At 42.3% G+C, this 26,165-nt stretch overlaps 1 protein-coding gene across 1 annotated transcript in view; it reads left to right on the forward strand.

Moving 5' to 3' along the window:
• The first annotated feature begins 462 nt into the window (after positions 1–462).
• Positions 463–26,165, forward strand: part of PKD2L1 (polycystin 2 like 1, transient receptor potential cation channel) — a 74,941-nt gene continuing 49,238 nt past the window's right edge. The window contains exons 1-2 of the mRNA XM_040362173.1: positions 463–905; positions 20,712–20,825. Of these exons, the coding sequence (XP_040218107.1) occupies positions 632–905; positions 20,712–20,825 (388 nt within the window). The 5' untranslated portion in view covers positions 463–631. The remainder of the gene's footprint in view (positions 906–20,711; positions 20,826–26,165) is intronic.

A 26,165-nucleotide genomic window follows, 5' to 3' on the forward strand; every position in this document is an offset into this window, starting at 1 on the left:
TTGTGCCGCCGTGTCAATGGGCTGCCATAATATGGGGCATGTTATTGCATAGCAACAGACCACAAATGTGTGAATGTAGCCTACGGCAGCCGGCAGGTTAGAACATAAATGCAGAAATGCTGAATGCTTTTACTATGTGTGTAAAACTTACACTTTTCCTTTCAGGGTTTAGCAAAAATAGTTTTAAAGTATGTATGCAGAATTTTTTTTATTTTCTTCATACATACTTTAATTTTGTCTTCAATGCTTCCAGTTGTGGTTTCAGATTGATATCCATAAATTATCAAAATAATGCACCATTTTTTGTATAGTGACGCATGCCTGAATTGGTACAATTTATAAATTAGGTGTCAATTATGTAAAATAATCTACAAAAGCATAATAGATCATTATTCTCCATCTGCTTGCTGCCCTGTAAGTGTGAAAGAGGATGAACTGAAATCACTTTTATTACAACAGCCTGGGACAACCTTCTGTGGTAATGTATTGTTATGTCCCATAGACAATAGACAGCTTGAATGACACTATATAAAGACCTGTGCACTGCCGGATCTATTAGTGTCTAGTGGCAGAGCAGAGTGTAATCTATATCAGAGCTGACCGGTGTACAAGAGCCAATACATCAGACAGTATGAACCCTGCCAAGCTCAGGAGCCGGACAGAAAATCAGTTCAAAGAAGAGCAAGAAATGGACAATTTGGGAAAAAGAGCTTGGGATAATCCAGCCTATGATGGTTCCCCCTCTCTGAAGATCAAAGCCATATACAATCCCAAAACTATTCTGGAAAATCCATATGACAGTATGGACCACCTGGGGGACCCTCCACCTTATCAGGAAGAAAGGAGAACTAAAAGGGGCAACCTATGTTCACAATTCTGTTGCAACATTGGCCGAGGAATTAGAGGTAAATTCACTGATCTTCAGCCCAGTTTATCTACGGTACCCATATTCTCTGGATAAAACTTGTGCAAGCTGGAGCACCACAATTATAGGAAACTGCAAGTTCAAGGAGGCTTTGTCTGCTGCTAGTAATGCTGGGACATTTAGAGAGTATTTGTTGGTTCAGGTAGATGTTTTATAAGGATGTTTATATAATGACAAAAGAGAAGCATTACCACTTTGCAAATTGTGTCAATCTGATACACTATTTAAAGGACCACCAAAATGAATGCATTTGAAATGTGTCCATTTTTGTCAAATGAAACCCGTATGGGAAAGAATAGAAGCTGCAGCTGCAGGATTTCTCTTCTGAAAATACTTGTTCTCTGGCTCTTGTTCTAATGCAGTGCTTTACTACTTTGAATTACTGGAGTTTAGGCTCTTCACTTTGCAAGGGAAGTTACACTTGGCATGTGAATTTCCCCAGAAACTTAGTGATTGTGGTTAGATTTTACTTTTGCAAAGAATAGCAATCACGTACAAGGAAAATGTTTAAAAAAAATGGATTTTTGAAATTCAGCAGTGCTTCACCTCATTCCGTAGGCTCTGGGTAAAATTTCAATGCAAAGTGCAACTTCCCTTGCAAAGTGAACAGTCTGTGTGTCTTTAGTAAATGAACTTCACTGGCTTAGAGATGGAGATCATGACCTTTGGCCTTCCAGGTCAGTGCCCCAGAGAGTATTAATGCCAGACACAGCCAGGTAGCTAGCATTATCAGAAGGTCAACAATGGCAAACAACGTGACAAAATGTTCATAAAACTATACATATTTTTTTATGGTAGGTTTACATAGATCTTAAGGAAATATATGGGTGGATAGATGGTATATGCAGACAGAGATCTAAGCTGTGTAAAAGACTATTATTCATAAAATTAAATACCGGTAGCTTAAATTATGCCTACAGCTTTAGGTGTCTATTCCCTGACACAGCCATAACTGAGACATTTTTGCTTGATACACTTTATTAATGACTGTGTTCAGGTACTTAGAGACTCACTTGGGACAGAGGAAAATATTTCGTCTTCATGCCCAGTGGACCAGACCAGGCCAACTAGACACATTTATATGATTAATCATAGCTCTCCTTAGTGTTCCACAAAATGACATATTTGGGCTTTTTAGGTTTGTTCTTTCCAAGTGTAATTTGTATTAGTCATCGGTTTCCGTACTGCTATGAGTATATTTGTTTTTGGTTGTTTTTAAGCATTTTTAGTCTATATGTTCTGTACAGGTACCGTAGAGATATTTAGTCTTAAAGTACAGATGTATCTTGACAAGGGGTAAACATGATTGAATTCTTCTCTCTCTCTCTTCTCTCTCTGTTCTCTCATTCTTTTTATCTCAAATTCAAATTAACTTTTTTGGCAGGATCAAATTAATTTTAGGCATTGTCACAGCAATTGAAGAATGGTTACGGGTTAGATTTGGGGGTGGAGGGTTGTGGAAAGAATATGTTTTAAGACATTATTAGGGGAAAAGGATAATATAAAGGGAACAGGAGGTGAGTCCAGGTATGTTAACAGGTTAAAGGATAACATAAAGAGGGATAGAATATCACATGTGATGTATTTCAGTTATCTTGCAAACCTGGCCTGTTAGTGGGCCCTGAGGACAGGGTTGATGACCACTGATGTAGGGGATCTATAATTCCTCGATTTTTAGCATGTCGCACTCTTGATGTACCTTGTACCAGTCTGTGATATGCTGCAACATTTTGTGCAGCTTATTTGCAACACTGGTGCCTCTTCTCCCAGTAGAATGTGGAATTTCTACTCCTCTTTTATAGAAGTGAAGTTCTGGAGGAGAACTGAAAGTCTATGAAAGTGACTGGTTCTCAATGCTGCGTACTTGGGGCACCGGAGCAGGTAATTGGCCTCATCCAGGGCCCACCGATTACACCACTGCCATAGTCTACTCTCAGCTTGTAGGTCGGTGTCACCCAGATTCGATTTCCAGGCTGTGGGCACTCAATCTGTACAGGTTTAGATTCTGTCTGTCTTCAGTTATGGGGCCAGTTTGCTGTCTCTCTGTGTTACCAATAAGTACTTAGTTTCCTGGTGGTATTAGTTTTTTTCATTTTTACTTTCTCCAACATTTTCTCTGCAATTGTTTATTATGTCCTATATTACGATTTTGTCGGGCCACATTTTTGAGTTTTTTTGGATGGACATTGTGCTAAAGAGTTCTGATAGTGTGCATGGTTTGCCTTGGTCCTTGCTGGTCAATAAAGCCTTATGGTGGTATGATCTGGGCTATTGTTTGGTAAGTGGTCCCTGTATAATAGTGACCACTTCTGTATTGAAAACAATGGAGGTATCAGACCAGAAAGTATTGTTGCAGGTACTCTAAGATTGTGATCAAATCAAAATGCAAGTCTAAGAACTCCTCAACAGTACTTTTGGAACTAGTTAAGAATACATTTTCATGGATTATTGTAAATGTGATATCTTCTAGCATTCTCATGGACTAACGAAAACTGTTAGGCCCCGTACACACGAGAGGATCGATCTGCTGGAATTGATCCGCGGACCGGTTTCAGCAGATAGATCCCCTGGTGTGTACGATCCAGCGGATCTTTTTCCGCGGATTTTTGTCCCCGGGGATGGATTTCCAGCGGATCAAAATTTCTTGACATGCTAAGAAATCGATCCGCTGGAATCCAGTCCAACGGATTGATCCGCTAGTCTGTACAGACTCACCGGATCAATCCGTCCGAATCCATCCCCCGCATGCGTCGTAATGATTCGACGCATGCGTGGAAGTCCTTATATCACAGTGTCGCGCACGTCGCTGCGTCATCATCGCGGCAACGGCGCGACACGTCACCGCGGTCGGAATTCCACAGGGATTTTGATCTCATGGTTAGTACAACCATGAGATCAAAATCCGCCAGAGGATTTATCCGCGGAAACGGTCCCCCGGACCGTTTCCACGGATAAATCCTCTCGTGTGTACTAGGCCTTAGAGAAATTTTGAACATTGTGGATTAAATATCTTAGATTCGCAATGCATGCTGGTTGCAGGGGGTGGGCGGTGGCATAATATGTTTGGTTGGAAATGAATGTCCAGAACCTTCTTGTTTCATCCCCTTGCCTCTTATTATACACATCCTTGTTCCAAAGGTGCTTTCAAAAAGGCCCAGTGTGACAAACAAATGTCCCACATTGTGATCCTGTCTCCAAAAAGATGGCATCATGGTCTTCTTCTGTAGCAAATAAGGTTTGAGATGTAGAAAGTACAGTATATCCTGTGCACAGCATTGTTCCAAAAAGAGGTTATTTGAACCCCTCACAAGATGTACAGTATTTGACAACAGAACTAAACCCTAGTACACACGATCAGTCCATCCGATGAAAACGGTCTGAAGGACAGTTGTCTTAAGTTAACCGATGAAGATGACTGATGGTCCGTCGTGCGTACACACCATCAGTTCAAAAACCGATCGTGTCAGAACGCGGTGACGTAAAACACAACGGCGTGCTGAAAAAAATGAAGTTCAATGCTTCCAAGCATGCGTCGACTTGATTCTGAGCATGCGCAGGTTTTTAACCTATGCTTTTGCATACTAACGATCGGTTTTGACCTATCGGTTAGGCGTCCATCGGTTCAATTTTAAAGCAAGTTCTCATTTTTTTGACCGAAGGTTAAATAACCTATGGGGCCTACACACGATCGGTTTGGACTGATGAAAACGGTCCTTCAGACCATTGTCCTCTGGCGATCCTATCGTGTGTACGAGGCCTAACACTCACTGGATGCTTTATTACCACATCCTCTTGAAATTGTAAAAAAAGTTGTTTTGGAAAATGCCAAGAGGTTAGCAGTTTTAAAATGCTAAAACTACCACTTCTAGCTAGCTGCAGTCATTGCAAAGGTAGGTTCTTCTGTATAGTACTGTGCTTGGATGCATTCCATTGAACTATTACTGAAACATTCACAAACTCTACCCATTCTTGAAATATGAATAGACCAAGGGCAGGCAGGGCCAAAGGAATGCACCATGTATAATAAATAGACCACCGTTTTCATTGAAAAGTCAAGAATATTCTCTTAACAAGTAAAGGTGGATGGGTTGGGTCCGCGCTATGGAGAGCAAAAGTACACAGAAAAATAAAAACGAACTGCTGCCCCTACTAATTTACTGCCACCTGAGTGGAGTAAGAAGATGAAAGAAAAGGAGGGGGGTGGAGGTTGGCGCTGTTCTGATGAGAGAGGAAATAACCGCAAAGTAGCCTCTAACTAGGTGATTACCTGGAAATTGATGAGATGTGGATGTGAAAAAAAATACCACACAATAAATAATATAAAAACTTTGACAAAAAGGAGAATTTTGGGAAAAATTATTTTTCATTTTTTTTAATAAATAAGTGTTGAACCCTCGGCCGGGTGTTTACTGATATTCCAGTGCGTTCACATGTTTATAAGTAGAAGTACCATACAAGCAACCTTTGCCACAGAAGAGAAAAAATGAAAATAGTAAAAAGAAAATAAATAAATAAATATGTGTACGTCCTTTTAGGTGTTTGGCCCTCGGCCGGGTGTTTTAGTGAAACATAAGTGTTATATAAAAATGGAGAATATGAAAAACACCCTCTGTCTAGGTGTAGAACAAAAAGTTCAAAAATAGAAAACCAAAAGCAAGATTAGATATATGAAAACAATGTGCTGCCGAGTGTTAGACCCTCGGCCGGGTGAAAATAAAAAATAAAAAAAATATACACAATGTAAACCAATATAAGTAAAATGAATACTATATGAAATGATAGTGTCCAAAAAACAAAAAACAAAAAAACACACAATGACAGTCCAATCCAGTGATTCTAGTTGAATGATTTGCAACAAAAATTGTAAAAAAATATATAGTTAAAAAAGAAAAGTGAATTTTGTGTTTAGAAGAATTCCACATTGCTCGGGAAGCCCTTCCAATCCTGCTCTATGCGTGACACACTGTGCTCTTAATAAGATTGCACTCACCAGATGCTTCTCCCCCGCTAGGGGTAGTGATGCAGTCACAGTATGTGCCACTGTGTAGCAGTGTAGGGATTCCAAAGGTCTGGCTCCAGGCGTCTCCTTCAATCCTCCAGTTAGGTTTATGTGGGAGAAGAAAGGATGCCCATAGCGTAACTCCGTATAGGATAACAAGTTTTATTGTTCAAATGTGTTTAAAATACCATATTTATCGGCGTATACTGTGCACTTTTTTGCCCTGAAAATCAAGGCAGAATCGTGGGTGCGCGGTATACGCCGATACCCGCTTTCCCGCGCCGAGTTTTGAATACTGCGCCGACATATACCGAGCGCAGTACACTCGGGTATAGTCGGGCAGTCTCGGCTCTTTCCGCGCTCACGTCCTGGACGTACAGGACGTCAGCGCGGGTAGCCGAGCATTGCCGACAATACACGAGTGTACTGCGCTCTGTATATGTCGGCGCAGTATTCAAACTCGGCGCAGGAAACGAGCGGGGAGGACGCGAGTACGCCGGACCCGCCGAAGAGGACACCGGACCCGCCGAAGAGGACACCGGACCCGCCGCAGAAGGACACCCAAAGCCGCCGCAGAAGGACACCCGAAGCTGCAGAAGGACGCCGGACCCGCCGAAGAGGACACCCGAAGCCGCAGAAGGACGCCGGACCCGACGAGGCCGCCGATGGATGCCGCGCAAGACACCAAAACTGTAAGTACAAAAATAACTTTTTTTCCACAGGATTGGGGGTCACTTTAGGGGTGCGCGGTATTTGCGGGAGCGCGTTATACTGCGATAAATACGGTACTCACATGGTATGTGAACAAAATAGGCGAAAAGATAAATCAATGGCGCTGAACAAACAAAGTTTGCAGCCGAAAACCGGAAGTGTTGCGCTAACGTGCCTCTGACTCCGCCCTACGCTTTTCGTCATTCAGACGTCATTGGACGCTCCCGGCCGAGGGTTCAACACTTATTCATTAAAAAAAAAATCAAAGGGTTTTTTCCAAAATTCTCCTTTTTGTCAAAGTTGTTATATTATTTATTGTGTGGTATTTTTTTTCACGTCCACATCTCATCAATTTCCAGGTAATCACCTAGTTAGAGGCTACTTTTCGGTTATTTCCTCTCTCATCAGAACAGTACCAACCTACACCCCCTCCTTTTCTTTCATTCTCTTAACAACCCCACCTTCCTGGATTGTTTTAGCTGCTGCTAGGTCACCATTGGGGTTGCTTATCTATTAGCTGATTTGACATTAATGTTTTTTTGCTAATCTATGCTTGAAAATAATGGCTAGATTTTAATTATTTGCTATAGGAAACCCCTCTCATATATTCACCCACGATACACAAGGGCCTCTGTGTTTTAAAGCATTTTATAATAGATAAATAGATACATTGTATAACTGAACCCATATCTTCTCTCAGGCCCCTTTCACACAGGAGTAAAAATAGCGGCGCTATACTGTCGGATTTGCCACGGGATTCGGCCGCTAGTGGTGCGGTAGTAACCCCCCGCTAGCGGCCGATAAAGGGTTAATACCGCCCGCAATGCGCCTCTGCAGAGGCGCTTTGCGGGCGGTATTGCCGCGGTTTGATCAACTTGAATCAAGAACAGCAACAGGGGACAACCTTCTACCTCAGTACAAAAAGATCCTGAACTGTTTTCTCTCCTTTCTGTACACATTCCTTAGAACAGACGTACCCATATGGCGATTCACAAGAACAAACCACTTTGCCACCGTGTATCGGCCGGTCGGCAAGTGGTTAAACAATGCATTGAGGTCAGCTTGTAAGTTGGAGACATCCTATAAGGACATTATTCCACTGCAAAGCTTGGTGTCATCTGCAAACACTGAAATGGTACTTTTAATCCCAGACCCTATACCATTTATAAATATATTAAAAAGTAAGTGTCCCAACACTGAACCTTGGGGTACACCATTGATAAGCTTAGACCTTTTAGAGTAAGAATCATTAACCACTACTCTCTAAATTCAACCTTTTAGCCAGTTTTCTATCATTTACAAACTGAGCTTTCCAAGCCTGTAGACCAGTGGCGGCCCATCCATTGGGGTTCAGGGGTGCCACCCCGCTAATCCATGCATCCGGCCCCCTAATCTACATGCAGGGTGCCGGACGCATGGCTTCCAATGTTTTTTTTAACCACTACCCGACGGCCGTACGACTTTATACGGCCGCGGGGTGGTTCTGAATCTCTAACAGGCCGTGTTTTTACGGCCTGCGTGCGCATCCAGCGGCGCGGGGTGCGCGCGTCCGGCGGTGGCGCGTGCGTGCTCGCCGCATCGCTGAGATGCCGATGCGAGTGCCTGGCGGCCGTGATGTCCGCCAGGGACTCGGGATCGGCAGGTACAGGGACAAGAAGTGGAGCTCTGTGTGTAAACACAGATATCCATGTCCTGTCAGGGGAGAGAGGAGACCGATCTGTGTCCCTTGTACATAGGAACATAGATCGGTCACCTCCCCCAGTCACCCCCCCCTCCACCTACAGTTAGAACACAATTTAGGGTACACATTTAACCCCTTCCTCACCCCCTAGTGTTAACTCCTTCAATGCCAGTCACATTTATACAGTAAATTAGTGCATATTTATAGCACTGATCGCTGTATAAATGTGAATGGCGCCAAAAATGTGTCAAAAGTGTCCGATGTGTCCGCCATAATGTCGCAGTCACGAAAAAAATGCTGATCGCCGCCATTAGTAGTAAAAAATAATAATAAAAAATAATAATAATTCTGTCCCCTATTTTGTAAGCGCAATAACTTTTGCGCAAACCAGACGCTTCTTGCGATTTTTTTATTTTATTTTTTTTCCCAAAAATATTTAGAAGAATACGTATCGCCTAGACTGAGAAAAAAAATGTTTTTTAAAAAAATTGGGCTATTTATTACAGCAACAAGTAAAAAATATTGTTTTTTTTTCAAAATTGTCGCTTTATTTTTGTTTATAGCGCAAAAAACAAAAACCGCAGAGGAGATCAAATACCACCAAAAGAAAGCTCTATTTGTGGGGAAAAAAGGACGTCAATTTTGTTTGGGAGCCACGTCGCATGACCACGCAATTGTCAGTTAAAGTGACGCAGTGCCACAAGCTGAAATTTCACCTGGTCAGGAAGGGGTATATGTGCCCAGTAAGGAAGTGGTTAAGCACGTGATTAGAGCCAGAGGTTTTAATAAGCTTCAAAAAAGTGTGGGTTTGGGGCGCAGAACACTGCACCCTGAGTCCACCCATTTGTGTAATAATAGCAAATTAATATTCGCTATTATCTTCCTGATCCCTCCTGGCCAATCAGGAAGCTGGTCCTGTGTCATGATCACTTAGTGCCCTTGTTCCTCATTCCAGCCCCCTGGTGTTGGCTGTGGCTTTTCCTCCCTGTCTGTGTTCATTTGTTAGGTGATTGATCTGCTTGCTCACCAGATATAAGCAAACCGAACACTCTATCCCTTGCTTGTGATAGAGACACACTTACCTGCATTGTTCTAGACCAAGCCTCCTGTTAGTTTGCCTTGCTTGCAGTTGGATACCCTGTGTATGACCCGGATTGGACTGGATTATCCCCTGAACTCAGCCTGCCTTTACCTGAACTGTCTTTGAACCACGCTATTTGCCAAACTGCAAGCACCCGTTTGCTTTGCTCAGTTCACGTCTGCCTAGGCGTGGTGGCCAGGCGCTATAGCATTGTGTATAAAGTCCTGGGGCAACCAAGTACCAGGGCCTGCTTGTCTTAAGGGAAAGGGGGTTGCTATAGGTAAAGCGCACAGTAGTCAACTATAGTGTCTGATCACCTGCGTTGGGGTAGACATGACATTTGTGACATCCTGACACCCGATTGGCCAGAGAGTCTTAGGAATCCTGGCAAATCTGACCCACTTCCTGTTTGGCCTGTAGCAGAAGCAACGGCCCTCCACTTCCCTGGAGCCTGCAACCTGTAAGTTGGAGCATCGGCCTCTTAAGGAAAGGCCCCTAATCGCCACCATCCGTCTCCCATGGGGGGGCAACGATTGTTGCCGTCCGTCTCCCACGCAGAGGGGGATCACCACGTCCATCTCCCACGGAGGGCAACGATCGCCACCGTCTGTCTCCTGTGGGGGGGCAGGTTTATTAAAGACTTTGGTCCCTTTTAAATATAGGCACCACATTGGCCATGCGCCAATTCAGTGGTGCTATGCCAGTCATTAAAGGGTCCCTAAAAATTAAAAACAATGGCTTTGAAATGACAAAGCTAAATTTATTTTAGGATCCTCGGGTGGATGCCATCTGGTCCAGGTGCTTTATCCACCTTTTTTCTGTCTAAATCTTTCTGGGCCATTTTACTTTGAGCCATTGTAGAGCATTTGGGGCTGTGTCAATACCATCCCCATTATGGACATGAGCTCCCCCATGCTCCTTTGTATAAACAGAGCTAAAGAAGGTATTTTATACATTTGCCTTCTCTTTGTCCCCAGTCACCCACTCAAAATTATTTTATAAAGGGCCTACATGGCCCGGCCATGACCTTTTTGGTATTAATATATTTAAGAATTTTTGGGGGTTTGTCCTACTATCTTTCGTTTGTTTCAAATGTTTGCGTCCTTGAATTCCTTTTTACATATTCTGTTATATTCTTTGTAACATTTAAACAATGATTTGTTCCTTTATTTTGATATTTTTTAAAAGCTCTTTTCTTATTATTTATAGTTTTTTAACTTTGACCGTAAGCCAGGTTTTATTTTTAGCCTTTTAAACAGTCTTTTTGAAGCATTCCCATTTTTGTTCTGTGTTCATCGATGCCAATATTCCCTCCCAGTTTCAGTCTTGAAGAGCAGCCCTCATCCTTGGAAAATTTGCTCTCTTAAAGTGATGGTAAAGTCTTGTTTTTTTTTCCTATAAAAATAACCCTCTTTTGTTGCAGTGGATTTGCACATAGCAGCCCATTTTCTCCTCTTCTCGGGTCCCTCTTCTGGGCTCCTGGCCCCTCCCTCCTGTTGAGTGCCCCCACAGCAAGCAGCTTGCTATGGGGGCACCCAAGCTACCCATTCAGACACAGAGCTGTGGTTCGGCCCTGCCTCCTCTCTCTCCTGATTGGCTAACTGACTTTAATTGACAGCAGCGGGAGCCAATGGCTCCGCTGCTGTGTCTCAGCCAATCAGTAAAGAGAGTCCTGGATGGCTGAGACACTCGTGGACATCGCTCGACAGAGATGGGGCTCCGGTAAGTATTATGCCACGTACACACCATCACTTTATGTGATGAAAAAAAAACGACGTTTTTAAAAACGTCAATTTAAATGACCGTGTGTGGGGGAAAACGTTGTTTTATGTCTTGTGAAAAACGACAAAAAAAATTGAAGCATGCTTCAATTTTGTGTGTCGTTTTTCAAAACGTCATTTTTTGTTTCACAAAAAATCACCGTGTGTAGCAAAAACTACGTTTAAAACAACGTTTTTAAACGTGCGCATGCTCAGAAGCTAGTTATGAAGCGAGCTTCAATGGAAAAAAGTGGTGAACGTAACCGCGCTTTGCTAGAGCATTGTGAAAAAAACGAAATTGAAGTTTCAAAAACGTAGTTTTGTACTTCACAAAAAATGTCGTTTTTTTTCATCACATAAAGTGATGGTGTGTACGCGGCATTAGGGGGGACGAGAGGGCTGTTGCACACAGAAGGCTTTTTATCTTAAAGGATCACTAAAGGAATTTTTTTTTTCAGCTAAATAGCTTCCTTTACCTTACTGCAGTACTGGTTTCATGTCCTCATTGTGTTATTTTGCTTTGAAGTAGCTGTAATTCTGCTGTGATCTCCACACTTCCTGCTTGTCTGGCTCCTTATAACCACAGTGCTGGGAGCTTTTCACGGTGGTCTAAGCTGTCATTACTGTGTGTCTAAAACTCCTCAGAACCAATCAGATTCATTTTAAAAACAAAACACTGCCCTGGATTTGTTTGTTTTTGTTCTGTGGGTTTCTTTACCTCACAGAAACATGAAACCAGTTTAAAACCGAAAGTGAAACTAGAGGCACATTATATGATTGATTTTTAATCATTTTTAAAAGGAATCAGTTAACTTTTATGTCTCTATACCCTGTAAACATTAATTTCAGCAAAAAAAATGTTTTCCTTTAGTGACCCTTTAATGCATAGAATGCATTTAGATAAAAAAAACTTCTGACTTTGCAACCTCTTTAAGAGTTTTTATGTGTCCAGTATGAGCTTGTTGCTTACAGCATTCAGCATTCCTAGTTGGGACCTCTATAAAACTGTAGCATAAAATTGTCTTGTAATAGGTTTATACATTTTTGCTCTTTAACTGTCCCAACAGTGCCATTACTCCAGTAAATTTCCGAGTAGTTAAAATCCCCCATTATTATCACTGTCCCAGCCCTTGCAGCCCTTTTTATCTGTGCAAGGAGCTGAGTCTCCACCTCCTCATTTACACTGGGAGGTCTAACAAACTCCAATGATTATGTTTGTAGTACACACACCCATATACAGTTCCACACATAATGCTTCAGCCTCATCACACTCTCCATCAACTAGGTCCTCTTTCACACTCGCTTTAAGATCACTTCTCACATAGAGAGACACCACCACCCCTCTGTTTTACCCTGTCTTTTCCTAGTGAAGATCTGCTCCCAGCTGCACTGCTTGCATGCACTACTAGCCCTCCTTGCTGCTCTGAAGATCTCCCAGGGCAAAGTAATAAAATGGTTATGCACAGCGCTGTCCTACATGTGGCAGTCACGTCCCTTGAATGTCCCTGGGTGTGCTGATGTACTCACACTGTCCTCATTGCTCATACTGCTTTTCAGGCGAGATTCCATGTCAAACCACCTCCTAGACCCAGGAGACCCCTCCTAGGCCACCAACAGTTTCCTCAGCACTCCATCTTCCATCTGACTCCCCTGCTGGCACTACTTAGCCACCCTGCCATATCCACTGCCTGGGGATTGGACAAGCTCCCCTAAGTATGCAGATTAACCCTCCTGGCCTCCACCCTCTAACTTCTAGAAGGTTCACCAAACTTCCAGAACCAGGGGGAGGCACCAGAGACCTGCCTCTGGGAGTCATCCAGCCTGACCTGCAATAAACCCTGACCCAGATTCCAGACTCACACTTACCACAAGTCAATACATTTACCTGCACTTAACTCCTAGCACACTAGAGGGTGCTACACTTGTAAAATTGTAATTTACTGTTACACAGACCAAAATGATCAAACCACTTAAAGCGGGGGTTCACTGTACTTACGGTTTAATCCGTAACTTTCGTTTCAGACTCTGGCAGGGAAATGGGCGTTCCTATGAAGAGGGGAACATGATTGACGGACGGCTATGGTGCGTCACACGTTACTCCGGCTATTTTCGGAACGTGTGACGCGCCATAGCCGGCCGTCAATCATGTTCCCCTCTTCATAGGAACGCCTTTCCCCGCGGGAGTCTGAAACGAAAGTTACAGATTAAACTGTAAGTACAGCGCAAAAAAAAAAAAAAGGCATACTGTAGCTGACGCTAGTATGCTCGTTTGTATAGTACATAGTTGTGTTTTTGGGTGAACCTCCGCTTTAAGGACTACAGTTCCACATATATAGAATTTATAGCTAATGGAGAACCATATGCTTGACTGATGCAGCCAATCTGAAGTTTGTTTGTGATAATTGGGCATTGTAGTGGTTAATGATGAGGTGACAACAAACATATGCTGTTGGTTGCACTTTACATTATCAGTTGCAAATAATACTGGCTAATCAATGTGACCAAATCAGGATTGTTCTCCGTTTACCTTAGAAAGAAGAGATTTCATAGCCTTACATGTACATTGCTGCTTTATGATACTTGAGTCAGAAAAGAAGCTGTAAAATCAGCGAAGTATGTGTACATTTTTCAGGTCCTATTGCCTGGCATGGGAGTTTTGCCTATATATGTCACGTAGTCTAAAATGTAACTGTAATTTACTGCCACAGCTCACATATTTTTAGGGACTAAGTAGAAATTGCTTAAAGTTTGGTCCCATTGCTAACCCCATTCACAAAGTCCAGAATATGTGTAATTACCATTTAGTTTACCTTTTTTGGGCTGTGACTGGAGTATGTAACAAATTGTCACAACCACACAAGTCTTTTGGGACAGTTGCACACGGGCATAATAATTTACTGATGTTCATAATCAGGATCTGGTTGACAGAAAAGTCCTGAGTAAAATGTTCGATAAAGCTACATATAGGAGCATAAAGGTGTAACATTTTTGCCAATATTTGAATATACTCATTAATACTTACATAAACATGCTTATAGAGGTGTAAACACACACGTGCTCATAAGTTACTGCACGCAAATGTAAAATATGTTCTATTTTTGTTTTACGGCTCTGTACTCATCTCTGTATTACTGATCCTTTCTGAGCTGTGTACACAGCTTCATAGACAACAATGCATTTCATTTCAAATCTATAAAAAACGTGCCCTTTTTTACTCCTGTGTGCCTTATGCAAATAACATCTAATAGACCTGTCTTTTAAATGTACTGAATAACAAAAAAAATATATAGAGGAAAAAATGACCTGGTGGCTTCCTATTAGACTCTAATTTTCCTAGCGTATGAGGATTGTCCCATAGGTTCTCAGCCCACCTATGAAGGAGTAGCCATAGATTTGAGATTTGTTTTTTATAATGTAATACAGTGTGTCTACAGACCAATTACCACCTTTTTATTCATGCTTTATCCACTTGGTATTTTTGAGTTCTAGACGGTGACTGGGTGATCTACAGAAAGGTAAAAAAGCAATAGCTCATATCTGGGATACAATGAGAGGGTTGGAGCTAAAATACCTTCATGTAGATATCTGGCCAACACTAGGCCCCTTTCCAAAAGTACTGTAAAAGTACAGCAATGTGGGAGAATGAGTGTTGTAGTTGACTCTAAGTTGCCCAAACTATGGATGAGGTACATGAAGCAATACTGTTGGATAGTTGTTTAGGGTCAATCAGATTAATGAGTACTGGAAATATCAAAAAGTGGATTAAATACTTGAAAAAAGATCTGGCAATGACAAAGGGCTGTTGCAAATTGGGTCCCAATTTTGAGCAAAAGCTAATTAGATGGAACATGCAGTGATCCAATGTCATATATAAAGCTCTGAACACTGCAAAGAGTTAGGCACTTTCTTGGGAAAATAAATATTATTATCTTCATACCATTCTTTCAGGTACATGTTGTCTATATGCAGTCATTGGGGTTGATTTACTAAAGGCAATTAGAATTTTCCTCATAGCTTAGTGAATGTGGTGAATTTTCATTTTGCAAAGAATACCCATTTACATGCAAGGAAAAAAAAATGCATTTTTGCTCCCACATGATTGGATGATGGAAATCACTAATGCTTTACCACATTCACCAAGCTCTGGGGATAGTTCCCTTGCAGAGTAAATGGTGTATTTGTCTTTAATTTATATAAATCCTGTATTATAATAATTATACCAATAATAGTTCCATTGCATCCTTTTATTAAGACAGCCCAGTTCAGCACACCTGCATAGTATCCATCAGCTGTATGTTTCACTATCTAAACTACTTTTCCTCTGTTCTTCTCACTCACAATATTGTTAATGTGGCCATACAAACTCAGAGATTAAATAATACAAAAAGATAAGGCAGCACCTATGGGGCTTTAAAGGTCGACACACAGTTATACGGTTTACTTATCACTGTGGTTAGGAAACTATAAAGTGAAACAGAACAACTTATATACCTTAAAAAGATATCCTATCATTATCACCCACATGTGATGACATCATGAAGTTCAAAGTTCAAAATTCCTGCTTAAAAAAATGTCTGACAAGTATAAAGTACAAATGAACAATAAGGTAATACCTATAAAATGGGCATAGATGAATGATAGAGCCAAACTTAGGCATTAATGGATAGTGCCAGAGACAAGAAAAAGGCATAATGCAGCCTAGGCAAGATGGTCACCACAGCTCAATAAGAACTGGGATAGGAGAAAATGGTGCATAGTTCAATGTACATTAAGGCCAGTGCCGGGATAAGGTCATCCAGCGCCCAGGGTAAAGATGCCGAACTGGGCCCCCCCCAGTGTTGCCAACCGTCCGTATTTTTACAGACAGTTCGTAAAAACGGGCGTGGTCGCGGCAATGTGCCAGTAAAAAATAGCCGAAATCGGTTTGGCTTGAAACTGCACATGGAGGTTGGAGGCAGGGGGTGTTAGTGGGAGGGGGTGTTAGTGGGAGGGGGTGATTGGAGGCAGGGGGTGATTGTGGCACTGCAGAGGTGGGTGGTGGCACCGCAGAGGGTGGGAGATGGAGACAGGGGTTGTTGGTGGCACCGCAGAGGGGGGTGGAGGCAGGGACGATGGAGGCAGGGGGCCTGGGGGATATTGGAGGCAGGGGAGATTGGAGGCAGAGGGAGATTGTGGCACCGTAGAGGGGGGTGAAGGTAGGGGGTGTTGGTGGCAGAGGGGGATGGAGGCAGGGGGTGATGTGACTAAATAATTTGCCCTTATTATATCGAAAATAAAAAAAATATGTTTTTTTACCTTAATATCTACCTTAAATCGAATTGCTATTTGCCTAGCGTACTTGTTTGTAGCCTAAATACTGAAAAATGTAATTTAGTAACTTTTGTGAAATGCCAGTAAAAACGTGGCTGCGCCAGTAAACTTGGGGTGTTGTGTCAGTAAATTTCATTTTGGTAGGTCGGCAATACTGTAGGTTGGCAACACTGCCCACCCCCCCCCCCCTCACTCATGTATGATGGGCAAGCTTAGGGGATCCTACGCCCAGCAGTCACTCGCCTGTGAAAATTACTGCCCCCATCCCTACAGTAAACCATTGCACCCAGGGCAGCTGCCCACCCCCGCCCTGAGGAAGGCACTTCAGAGCAAGCAGCAGCACCAGAGATGTAGATCAAGATACAAGCCCCCAAAACAGACATGAACCCAGAGTAAAATCACTAAATAAATCTGCTGAACGTGAAAATAAACAGGACTGTAATACTTTAAAACCAGCAGTAAGTTTGAACTCAGAACAGGGAGAGCACAGAGAGTGCCAACAGCCGTAGCAGAGTAGTCCCACAGGCAGCAGAAATATATATGGAAATGATAAGGCCTCTTTCACATGGGAGTGCTTAAGTATACAGCGTATGAGGGTCGTGTTCAATGCATCCCTGTGCAGGCAGTCTCGTTGAATGAATGAATGAATGACTTGTATAGCGCAACGCATGCGAACTGAATCGCCTCTGGGCGCTTTTTCCAGCCAGTATCTGCTTGGCTGGTGCAGTCATTTTTACCCCGTAGGTTCATGTCAGTTTGGATGCAGTCCAATATGATATACTGTATGTATGGATGTGGGTCTCTGAACGCAAACTATCTACATTTGGGATTGCACAAGCACCATCCGATGCATCCCCTAGCGGGCAGACACAGCCCTTGCATGGATGTACACTTAAATATACCCCTGTGAACGAGACCTCAGGAGAAAAAGCTCTGTAATAAAAATAAATACACAGGATCAAAGTCAGGCAGATTGCACTGTGTATGGGGCAATGGAGCAATTGGCATCTGAAAGAAGGACCACACACAGCATGAATGCTGTTGCCAATCATCTCCACAAGGAACTGATATCAGAAAAACAAGTGTGATGGTGAAGTCTTTCAAAATCTGTAAACCATGAATAATGGTGAAGTTTGTCAAAATCCATAAGTGGAACTATAAGGAGGACTAAAAAAATGCCATCAAGGGAAAAGTGATCCACTGGTAAAATGGAGGAGCCATCTAAGCCAGGATCAAGGTCAGCCTGATCACAAAGTGTGTAGGACACTAGGACCAAGAGAACGACACTCATTAAGACCGCCAAACCTATCCCTGAAAAGCTACAAAATGAAGAGTCAGTTGTATATGGGCCAGAATTGTCCTGTAATTTTGATGGAAAGAGATAGGGTCACAGGAAGCAGTTGAGGCTCAATTATTTATTAACGTCTTGCTGTGCTGTAGTTTGTAAAGCATAGATCCAGCAACTTTCAAGATGTAGTAATAGGCAGTGACGACTGCACCCCTGGTCAGTGGGTGAAAGCAGCCAATCACCATGAATTTGAAGGTGGGCAGTGGGTGATTTCATTGAAGAAAATGGTGTGAAACTGGCAGTGTGGAGGAGCAGGCATGCCATATAGCTGATCGCTGATCATTGAAGTGATCGCTGAATAAAATGATATTTTTCACCACATGATACAATCTGCACAGGCAACAGTAGATAGCTCACATATTCTGGGGTGCTTGTAAGTCTATGTTTAATAACATGTTTAATAAAAATGTGTTTGCCAGATTGAGGGTGTAAGAAATATTGTCCAATGAGCATATTTCTATATGTACTACAGTTGCGATCTCGGATATCGGCATGGAAGATTACTTCTAGTATGGTAAGGGGGCAGAGGACAGAGGATTTCAACTGTGACAGCTGACACCAGCACAAGTGATACTCCGGACCTAAAAGAAGGTTTTCAAGCAAACTTGTACTGAGAAATATTGGTTTGAAAGGGGGCTGCCATTGCTGACCTTCTAAAAATTCTAAACAAATGGAAATGGGGGAAAATGGAGAGGTTCAGAAACTCACGGAGGACATTACAAGGAGGAAAAAAAACTGTAAGAAAAATTTTCATGCAGGAACAGTGGCTATTTCCGGCTTCGACATATCCATGCCAAGCTTGCCAGGAGCTGGACAGCCACATACGGACTTGACCTCATTGAAAGCCTTATGCTTAATGAAGCAGACTGTACACATGCTATCTCTAAACTATAAAGCATCCTTCTATCAAGAGCTTTTCCTAATCGCATTGTGTCCGAGACTGGGAGCAAGGACTGGGGCATCCACTTTCTGAAGGGATTGAGACAAAGGAGGAGATTTAGAGCTTTGACAATAAAATCTAGAAGCTAATTGGCTACTATGCACCAGATTCTATGTGCACCAGTTTTAGTAAATCTCCCCCAAATCCTTCCTGTTTACCTGTAATAACCATAGCCTCATAAGCCCAAGAGAGAAACTTCCAACTTAACCAGGTGGTATAGAAGTCCAGCCATTTTACACAAAATCATACTGTCAATTCCTGGCGATGTGGGGAGCCAGGGGGCACACACCTGCTTTTGTGGTGTTCTTGCTCCCAGATCAGACCTTTTTGGAAACCTGTATTTCAGCTTTTGTCATCTAATCATTGGGAGAACCTGACCAGAAACCCTGGAAATAACTCTTTGTCAGTTCAATTAAGGTCAATTAAGAAAATAAAGAGGAGTTTATTTATTTTCTAATAGTAGCAGGTCGTGCCCTGATCCCCAGACACTGTAAAACAACCACCATCCCTACAATTAGGGAATTGGTGGCAGAACCTAAGGCCTCGTACACACTACCAGTCTTTTTTCATTCAACCTAGTGGGCTGAATGAAAAAAAAACAACAGTTTAGGTCAAAGTGATGTTATGTTAGTACAGTGATCTCCCCTTCTGTTCTATTGTGTTCTGACAGGGTGGCATCCCCCCACGTCAGAACACTAATTTAGCTCTGATCGATTTCGGTCATGCCCCTTCGACAGAAGTCGGTCATTCTAGTTGCAGTACACGTGGGCCAAATGTCTACCGGTTTCTATTGGACCGGCCAATGCTGCCTGACATATGGCACATGTGTACTAGGCTTAAGAGTATTAGGATGAAGGAGAAAAATTGCATGCCTTAATGAGAGCTACCCGACGTTCCTGGAACTGTGGTATACCTGGATTGACTTTTCAGACTCAGCAAAACTCCTACCCTTTCTCTAACAATTAGAAGGTCTTCTATTTAACCACTTTAAACACATTTCCCCACTTCTTACTTTTTTTCTTTTCCTTTCTTTTCTTTTCTACCCCTCTTATTTCCTGGTCTTCTTCTTTTCATAAATGGCTTCCCACCCTTATTTTATACTCTTCAACCATGTGCAAGAGAGAGCATGGGCTGTGTTCAGGACCTGCCCTGGTGGTCAGCTCAGTGTTTGGCACTATTTACTTATAACCCACTCATATTTTACTTCGTAATAGAGATTGTCAGGTGGAAACCTGGGCTTGACACCTGCACTAGCATACCACCCAACTTTTTGAGATGGGAATGAGGGACCCTATGCCTACACCAAGTATGTAGGCATAGGGCACACCCCCTGTCACACCCCCTTAAAGGAGAATTATACGGAAAAGAAGATTAGTTAAACCACAAGTGCTTTTTTTATCTACCACTACTATTCCTTTATATTGGCTTTTTAAATTTACAAATGCAGCAATTTAGAAATTGGATGAAAGGTTTAGCACTGGGAAACACTTTTTGAAAGATAAATAGTGCATTTTATACAACTATATAGATCAGACCAAAATGAGGGACAAATGAGGAGGAAAGAGGGACAGAAGGACATTGTTCCAAACCAGGGACAGTCCCTGGTAATCAGGGGACCGTTGAGAGCTATGGCACTAGTCACAAGTGTGCCTTCTGAGGATTATAGTTCCTCTATAATATTATAAACATGTTCGTTACGCACCTGTTCTTTGTAACGGACAATTGGTAAATTGTATTGTTGTACTACTGAGCCACAAAAGATAATATACTTTATTCTTTAAAAAAATATTAATGATTTCATAAAAAAAGGTTACAGAACCATTAAGTAGTGAATGTGTATGAATTATTTTTAGAGAATAATGATTATTCTAAGGATTATTTAGTTGGCTGTTTTTTTTTTTTCTCACAATAAGGCCCTTAATAAGAAATAGTTAATTTGTTGCTTTGTTTTCATAGGACTTTGGGGAACAACTTTGACCGAAGATACTGCAGAAAACCGGGAGCTGTTCGTGAAAACCACACTAAGGGAACTGCTTGTCTATATTATCTTCTTGGTGGACATTTGTCTCTGTAAGTCTCTTTACTTTTTTGTTATTTGTATTGTTTTGGAGGTTGTTCTCTCAAGTCGCTTATGTCACTCGCTGTCGCTGACTGAAGATGCATTGTGTCGCTCCTTTGCTGCTTCCTCATTCGTAAGTGAGATTCTGCAACATTTTGAGTGAGAGGGTGACACCAAATAATCACTTCAGTGCTCTCTCTAGCATTTCTGTTGCTGGCAGGTGGTTAATAGCGACCAGATTGCTTACACGACTCAGCCCTATTTTTCGATTAACATCTATCTCAAAGTGTATTCAGAGCCCAAACTTGTTTTTATTTTTAAGTAAGGAAAGGAATAAATCATCTGTCAATGTATTTTATTTTATTTTTTATTTTGCTATTTGTGTCCCATTGGGAAGATTTCCCATCACTTCCTGTCCCAAGGACGCAACAGGAAGTGAAAGAAAATCTCTAGAAAGTGAGGACAATATCACTCTTTTTTTTTTTTTTATGTGAACAGAATGTTATTTTATTTAAAAAAAATATACAAAACAGAAACAAATAAAGACAGTACAAAATAGCGATCAAAACATACAAGTTATGACATGCACATGTAGGAAGTCCAGCAACAGCACCAAAGTCAAACACATTATTACAGAATTGCAGCAAGAAAGGCACAATCAAGTTTCTCAGGCTGCCAGACCCTATCATATTTCTCAGGACAATTCCGATTCATATAGGTAATTTTATACAAGGATAGAGCCGAGCTAATAGATTTTTCCCACGAACCCACAGAGGGGGGGGGGGGGGACCGGGAATTCCATTTCAAAACAATTTCCCTCCTAGCATAAAAGAATAGGAAACATAAGAGTATTTTGGTGTACCTGGGTCTTTGGTCATCATCATGGATACTGAGAAGCAAAAGAGTAGGGGAGACCGGCAAGTCTAAATAGAGTCGATAGTTAATGAGCTCAACCACTCTAGTCCAGAACTGAGCCACCTTAGGGCAACTCTAGAACATGTGCAGGTATGTGCCCACCGTCCCACCGCACCTGGCGCAAAGCGGCAACCTATCAGGGTAAATAGCATGTAGCCTCTGCAGTGTAAAACAGATTCTGTGCAGGTACTTGACCTGAATCAGCCTATCCTTAGAAGATATCAGCGCCTGTGCGCTATCTTCAAGACAGTTGTCCCAGTCCTCCCTGTCCAAGTCAGGCACGTCCTCCCTCCATTTCTCCCAGAGGCGCTCCATCCGAGGGGAATGGCAGGATTGCAAGTCAAAGTACAGGGTAGACAAGGGCTTGGCCAGCTGCTCAAGGGCCAGTCTACTCTCAATTGGGTCCATCTCCAACGTCGGGGCAGTATGAAAACTGGGCCAGCGCGGCATGGCGCAACTGAAAATAACGAAACGTCATCCATCCAGGTAAATGAAAATGGGCCCTAAGTTCCGTCAGGGAAAGAAGTCTGCCAGCCGCAAGGACGTCCCCCAAGATCTTAATCCCGTACCTGGCCCACACCCGGGGGTCTGGGACAGTACGGAGATGCAGAAGATTTGGGTTACCCCAAAGCGGAGTAACGGGTGACCACCTATTAGAGCAGGAAAACCGTTTCCTCGCCGCCCCCCATACCCTGAGTCCATAGACCTCCAGAATACATAGGCATTGCTTCAAGTCGCTGCAAAATGGCGGCAACATTTTTTGGCAGAATCTTGCGACTTTCAGGCTTTTCAGGCTAACGCAGCCTGAAAGTTGCACAATTCTGCCGCAATTTTGATGCGACTTAAAGCAATGCCTGTGTATTCTGGAGGTCTATGGACCTCAAGTTGCATCAAAGTGGGACCAAAGTAGTGCAGGGACTACTTTGAAGTCACTGTGACTTGAAGTCGCACAGATATGAACGGTTCTCATTGGAAGTCATGGGGTACGACTTGTCATGCAACGTTGAAGTCCCAAGTCGCAGGACAAGTAATGCAGTATGTCCACAGTATCTGGTAATTTTGTGCATTATGTCCGTAGTATCTGGTAATCTTGTGCAGTATGTCCGCAGTATCTGGTAATCTAATGCAGTATGTCCACAGTATCTGGTCATCTAATGCAGTATGTCAGCAGTATCTGGTAATCTAATGCAGTATGTCAGCAGTCTCTGGTAATCTAATGATGTATGTCCGAAGTCTCTGGTAATCTAATGCAGTATGTCTGCAGTATCTGGTAATCTAATGCAGTATGTCCACAGTATCTGGTAACTAATGCAGTATGTCAGCAGTCTCTGGTAATCTAATGCAGTATGTCCGCAGTCTCTGGTAATCTTGTGCAGTCTGTCTGCAGTATCTGGTAATATTGTGCAGTATGTCCGCAGTCTTTGGTAATCTAATGCAGTATGTGCTCAGTATCTGGTAATCTAATGCAGTATGTCCACAGTATCTGGTAATCTAATGCAGTATGTCTGCAGTATCTGGTAATCTAATGCAGTATGTCCGCAGTATCTGGTAATCTAATGCAGTATGTCCACAGTATCTGGTAATCTTGTGCTGCTAACACCCTTTTTCAGGCCTCCAGTCATCACCCTGACCACTTGATTAGGGGGATCCCAGTGAGCCAGTTCCTGCGACTTCGCAGGAACTGTTCAAGTGATGTTGATTTTCAACGTGAAGCGGGAGAAATGTACGGCAGGTTTAAGGAACGTGGATATTCCCAGAAAGTTTCGAAAAAGACATGGAAAAGGGCCTGGAAAACAAATAAGAAGGATCTCTTTAATAACCAGCCAAAGACAGCCATTAAAAATAACTCCCCACGTTTGATTACTACCTATGGGGCACAGTGGAATAAGGTCAAATCTGTTCTGCAAAAACACTGGGGTGTGATCACTAGGTCTCCTCTGCTTAACAACATTGTGGGGCCTTCCCCACAAATGGTTGCCAGAAGGGTCCGTAACCTCAGAGACACCCTAGTTCATTCAGAACACACTAGGGAGAAAACTACAAGTTGGTTAACTGACCTACCACCCCTTAAAGGAATGTATGCATGTGGTCACTGCCAGATGTGTGATCATGTAGACAAAACTGCAGAATTCACTAATGCGGATGGAAGCGTTAACTTCTCTATCAATACATTTATCAACTGTGCCACTACGAGGGTGAGCTATATGTTAGAATGCCCCTGCAATAAATATTACATTGGCAAGACAAAAAGACGGCTCCGTTTCCGCATAGTATTAAAAACTTCACAAAAAAAAGATGTAAGCCAAACACAAACACAAAAGGGAAAAAACAGAGAGGAAATGCCACCCATAGCGCTGCATTTTGCTGAATTTCATTAAAGCAGTGCGTCCGGCTTAAAGGTTAAGGAAATATATACTCTTAACTTGTCAGCAAGAAGGGGGGATTTTGACACAGTATTATTACAAGGTGAGAAAATTTGGATATTTAGACTTGGTACTCTTGCATCTTCAGGCTTGAACGTAGAGTGCAGTTTTCAACCCTTCTTAGAAAGATAATTTTTTACCCCTATTGCTTTAACTGAGCAGATCTTCTGGACCTAGATGGTGAACTGCACTACTATAGTACGGTAGTTTATTGTCTTGTTTTCTGTGGTGTCCTCAGCTGTACATTACTTAACAATGTTTGGCCCATTTTATGTGCATAATCTTTATTCTCTACTAGCTGAATACCCGGTGTTGCCCGGTCTTCCTATCTTAACCTTTTGGGGAGGAAAATCATAGTAATATAAATATACCCATCTTTTATATAAGGGTGTAGGTAAGGGTTAATTTAACTGTCATATATTTTTATTTGGCATATAAGTAATATGTGTACCAGGTATTATTGAAATATCTCCAGGCGTACAGAAGTTATGTGGGAACATACATTTCCCATTGATTTGCATGGGACTTTAAACAAAAACCCCGACCCTCACAAATGGGGGTAGTTAAGGGATAAATTAACTATCCTATAGTTTAAGTGGACATATAAGTAACATGTGACCAAGTGTTATCGAAATATCTACAGCCGTTTGGAAGTTATGAAGTAACATGTATTTCCCATAGAGTTGAATGGGACTTTAAAGGAAAACCCTGACCATGGCAAATGGGGGTGGGTAAGGGTTAAACCACCTATCCTATGTTTGTTGCTGACATATAAGTAACATGTGTGCCAAGTTTCATGTTAATATCTTTAGCCGTTTGGACGTGATGCTGGAACATGAAGTAACATGTATTTCCCATAGAGTTGAATGGGACTTTAAAGAAAAACCCCGACCATGGCAAATGGGGGTGGGTAAGGGTTAAACCACCTATCCTATGTTTGTTGCTGACATATAAGTAACATGTGTGCCAAGTTTCATGTTAATATCTTTAGCCGTTTGGACGTGATGCTGGAACATACATACATACATACATACACACACACACACGTTGAGTTTTATATATATAGATTTTTGACCAGAAACATGCGTAGACATTTTTTCATGTTAGGTCCAAGAGACCTTTGTTTTTATTTTTTACATTAATCAATAACTACTTGGATTTTTCTGATAGAGAATATATATTTTATTTTTTATATTTCACTCCATGTGTATGTGTTCTTTTTGTGCAGCTCCTCATCCGGGGTCTGATGGCTGCTCAGGTAATCATTTATTGATTTAACCATTTAACTCCTACCTAATTATCTCGGATTCCTTCTGCAATGATAGTTGCCTTTGGGCGGCTACTATTCGTTTTTGCTGCCTTATATTCATAAACAACGGTGATGTGATATACAGAGATGTCTGTGATTAGTGAATGATTTTTAACGTGATATTATCTTAGGAGACTGACATCTAGTGGCCTCTTTCCAAAATGCAACTTTAATTAAATGAATGCGTTAGCTGAATAGGTATAAATAGAGGTTTACCACATGCCCCTCCCTAAGTGCACTAGTTCCAGTGCAAGTGTTGATGGGCACAGCTGGCAGCATTTGATGGGCATGAGTGGCTGCATTTGACGGGGTACAAGTGGCGGCATTTGATGGGCAGGAGTGGCTGCATTTGATTAGGCACAAATAACAGCATTTGATTAGGCACAAATGGCTGTATTAGATGGGTCACAAGTGGCTGTATTAGATGGGTCACAAGTGGCTGTATTAGATGGTGCACAAGTGGCTGCATTTGACCGGGCACAGTGGCTGCATTTGACCGGGCACAGTGGCTGCATTTGATGGGCACAGTGGCTGCATTTGATAGCACAGTGAGGCTGCAATTGATGATTTTTTTTTCAGTATTTTTCAGTTTGTTTGCGCCCCTCCAAAAATTTGGAGCACCACATCTCATCAGTAACCGCCGCCACGCGCAGCTGCTCCCCCCCCCCCCCTCTCCCGGGCTGCTTAGTCTAAAATGCCCGGGC

The sequence above is a fragment of the Rana temporaria genome, chromosome 8 (genome assembly GCF_905171775.1).
Source record: "Rana temporaria chromosome 8, aRanTem1.1, whole genome shotgun sequence".
NCBI lineage: Eukaryota > Metazoa > Chordata > Amphibia > Anura > Ranidae > Rana > Rana temporaria.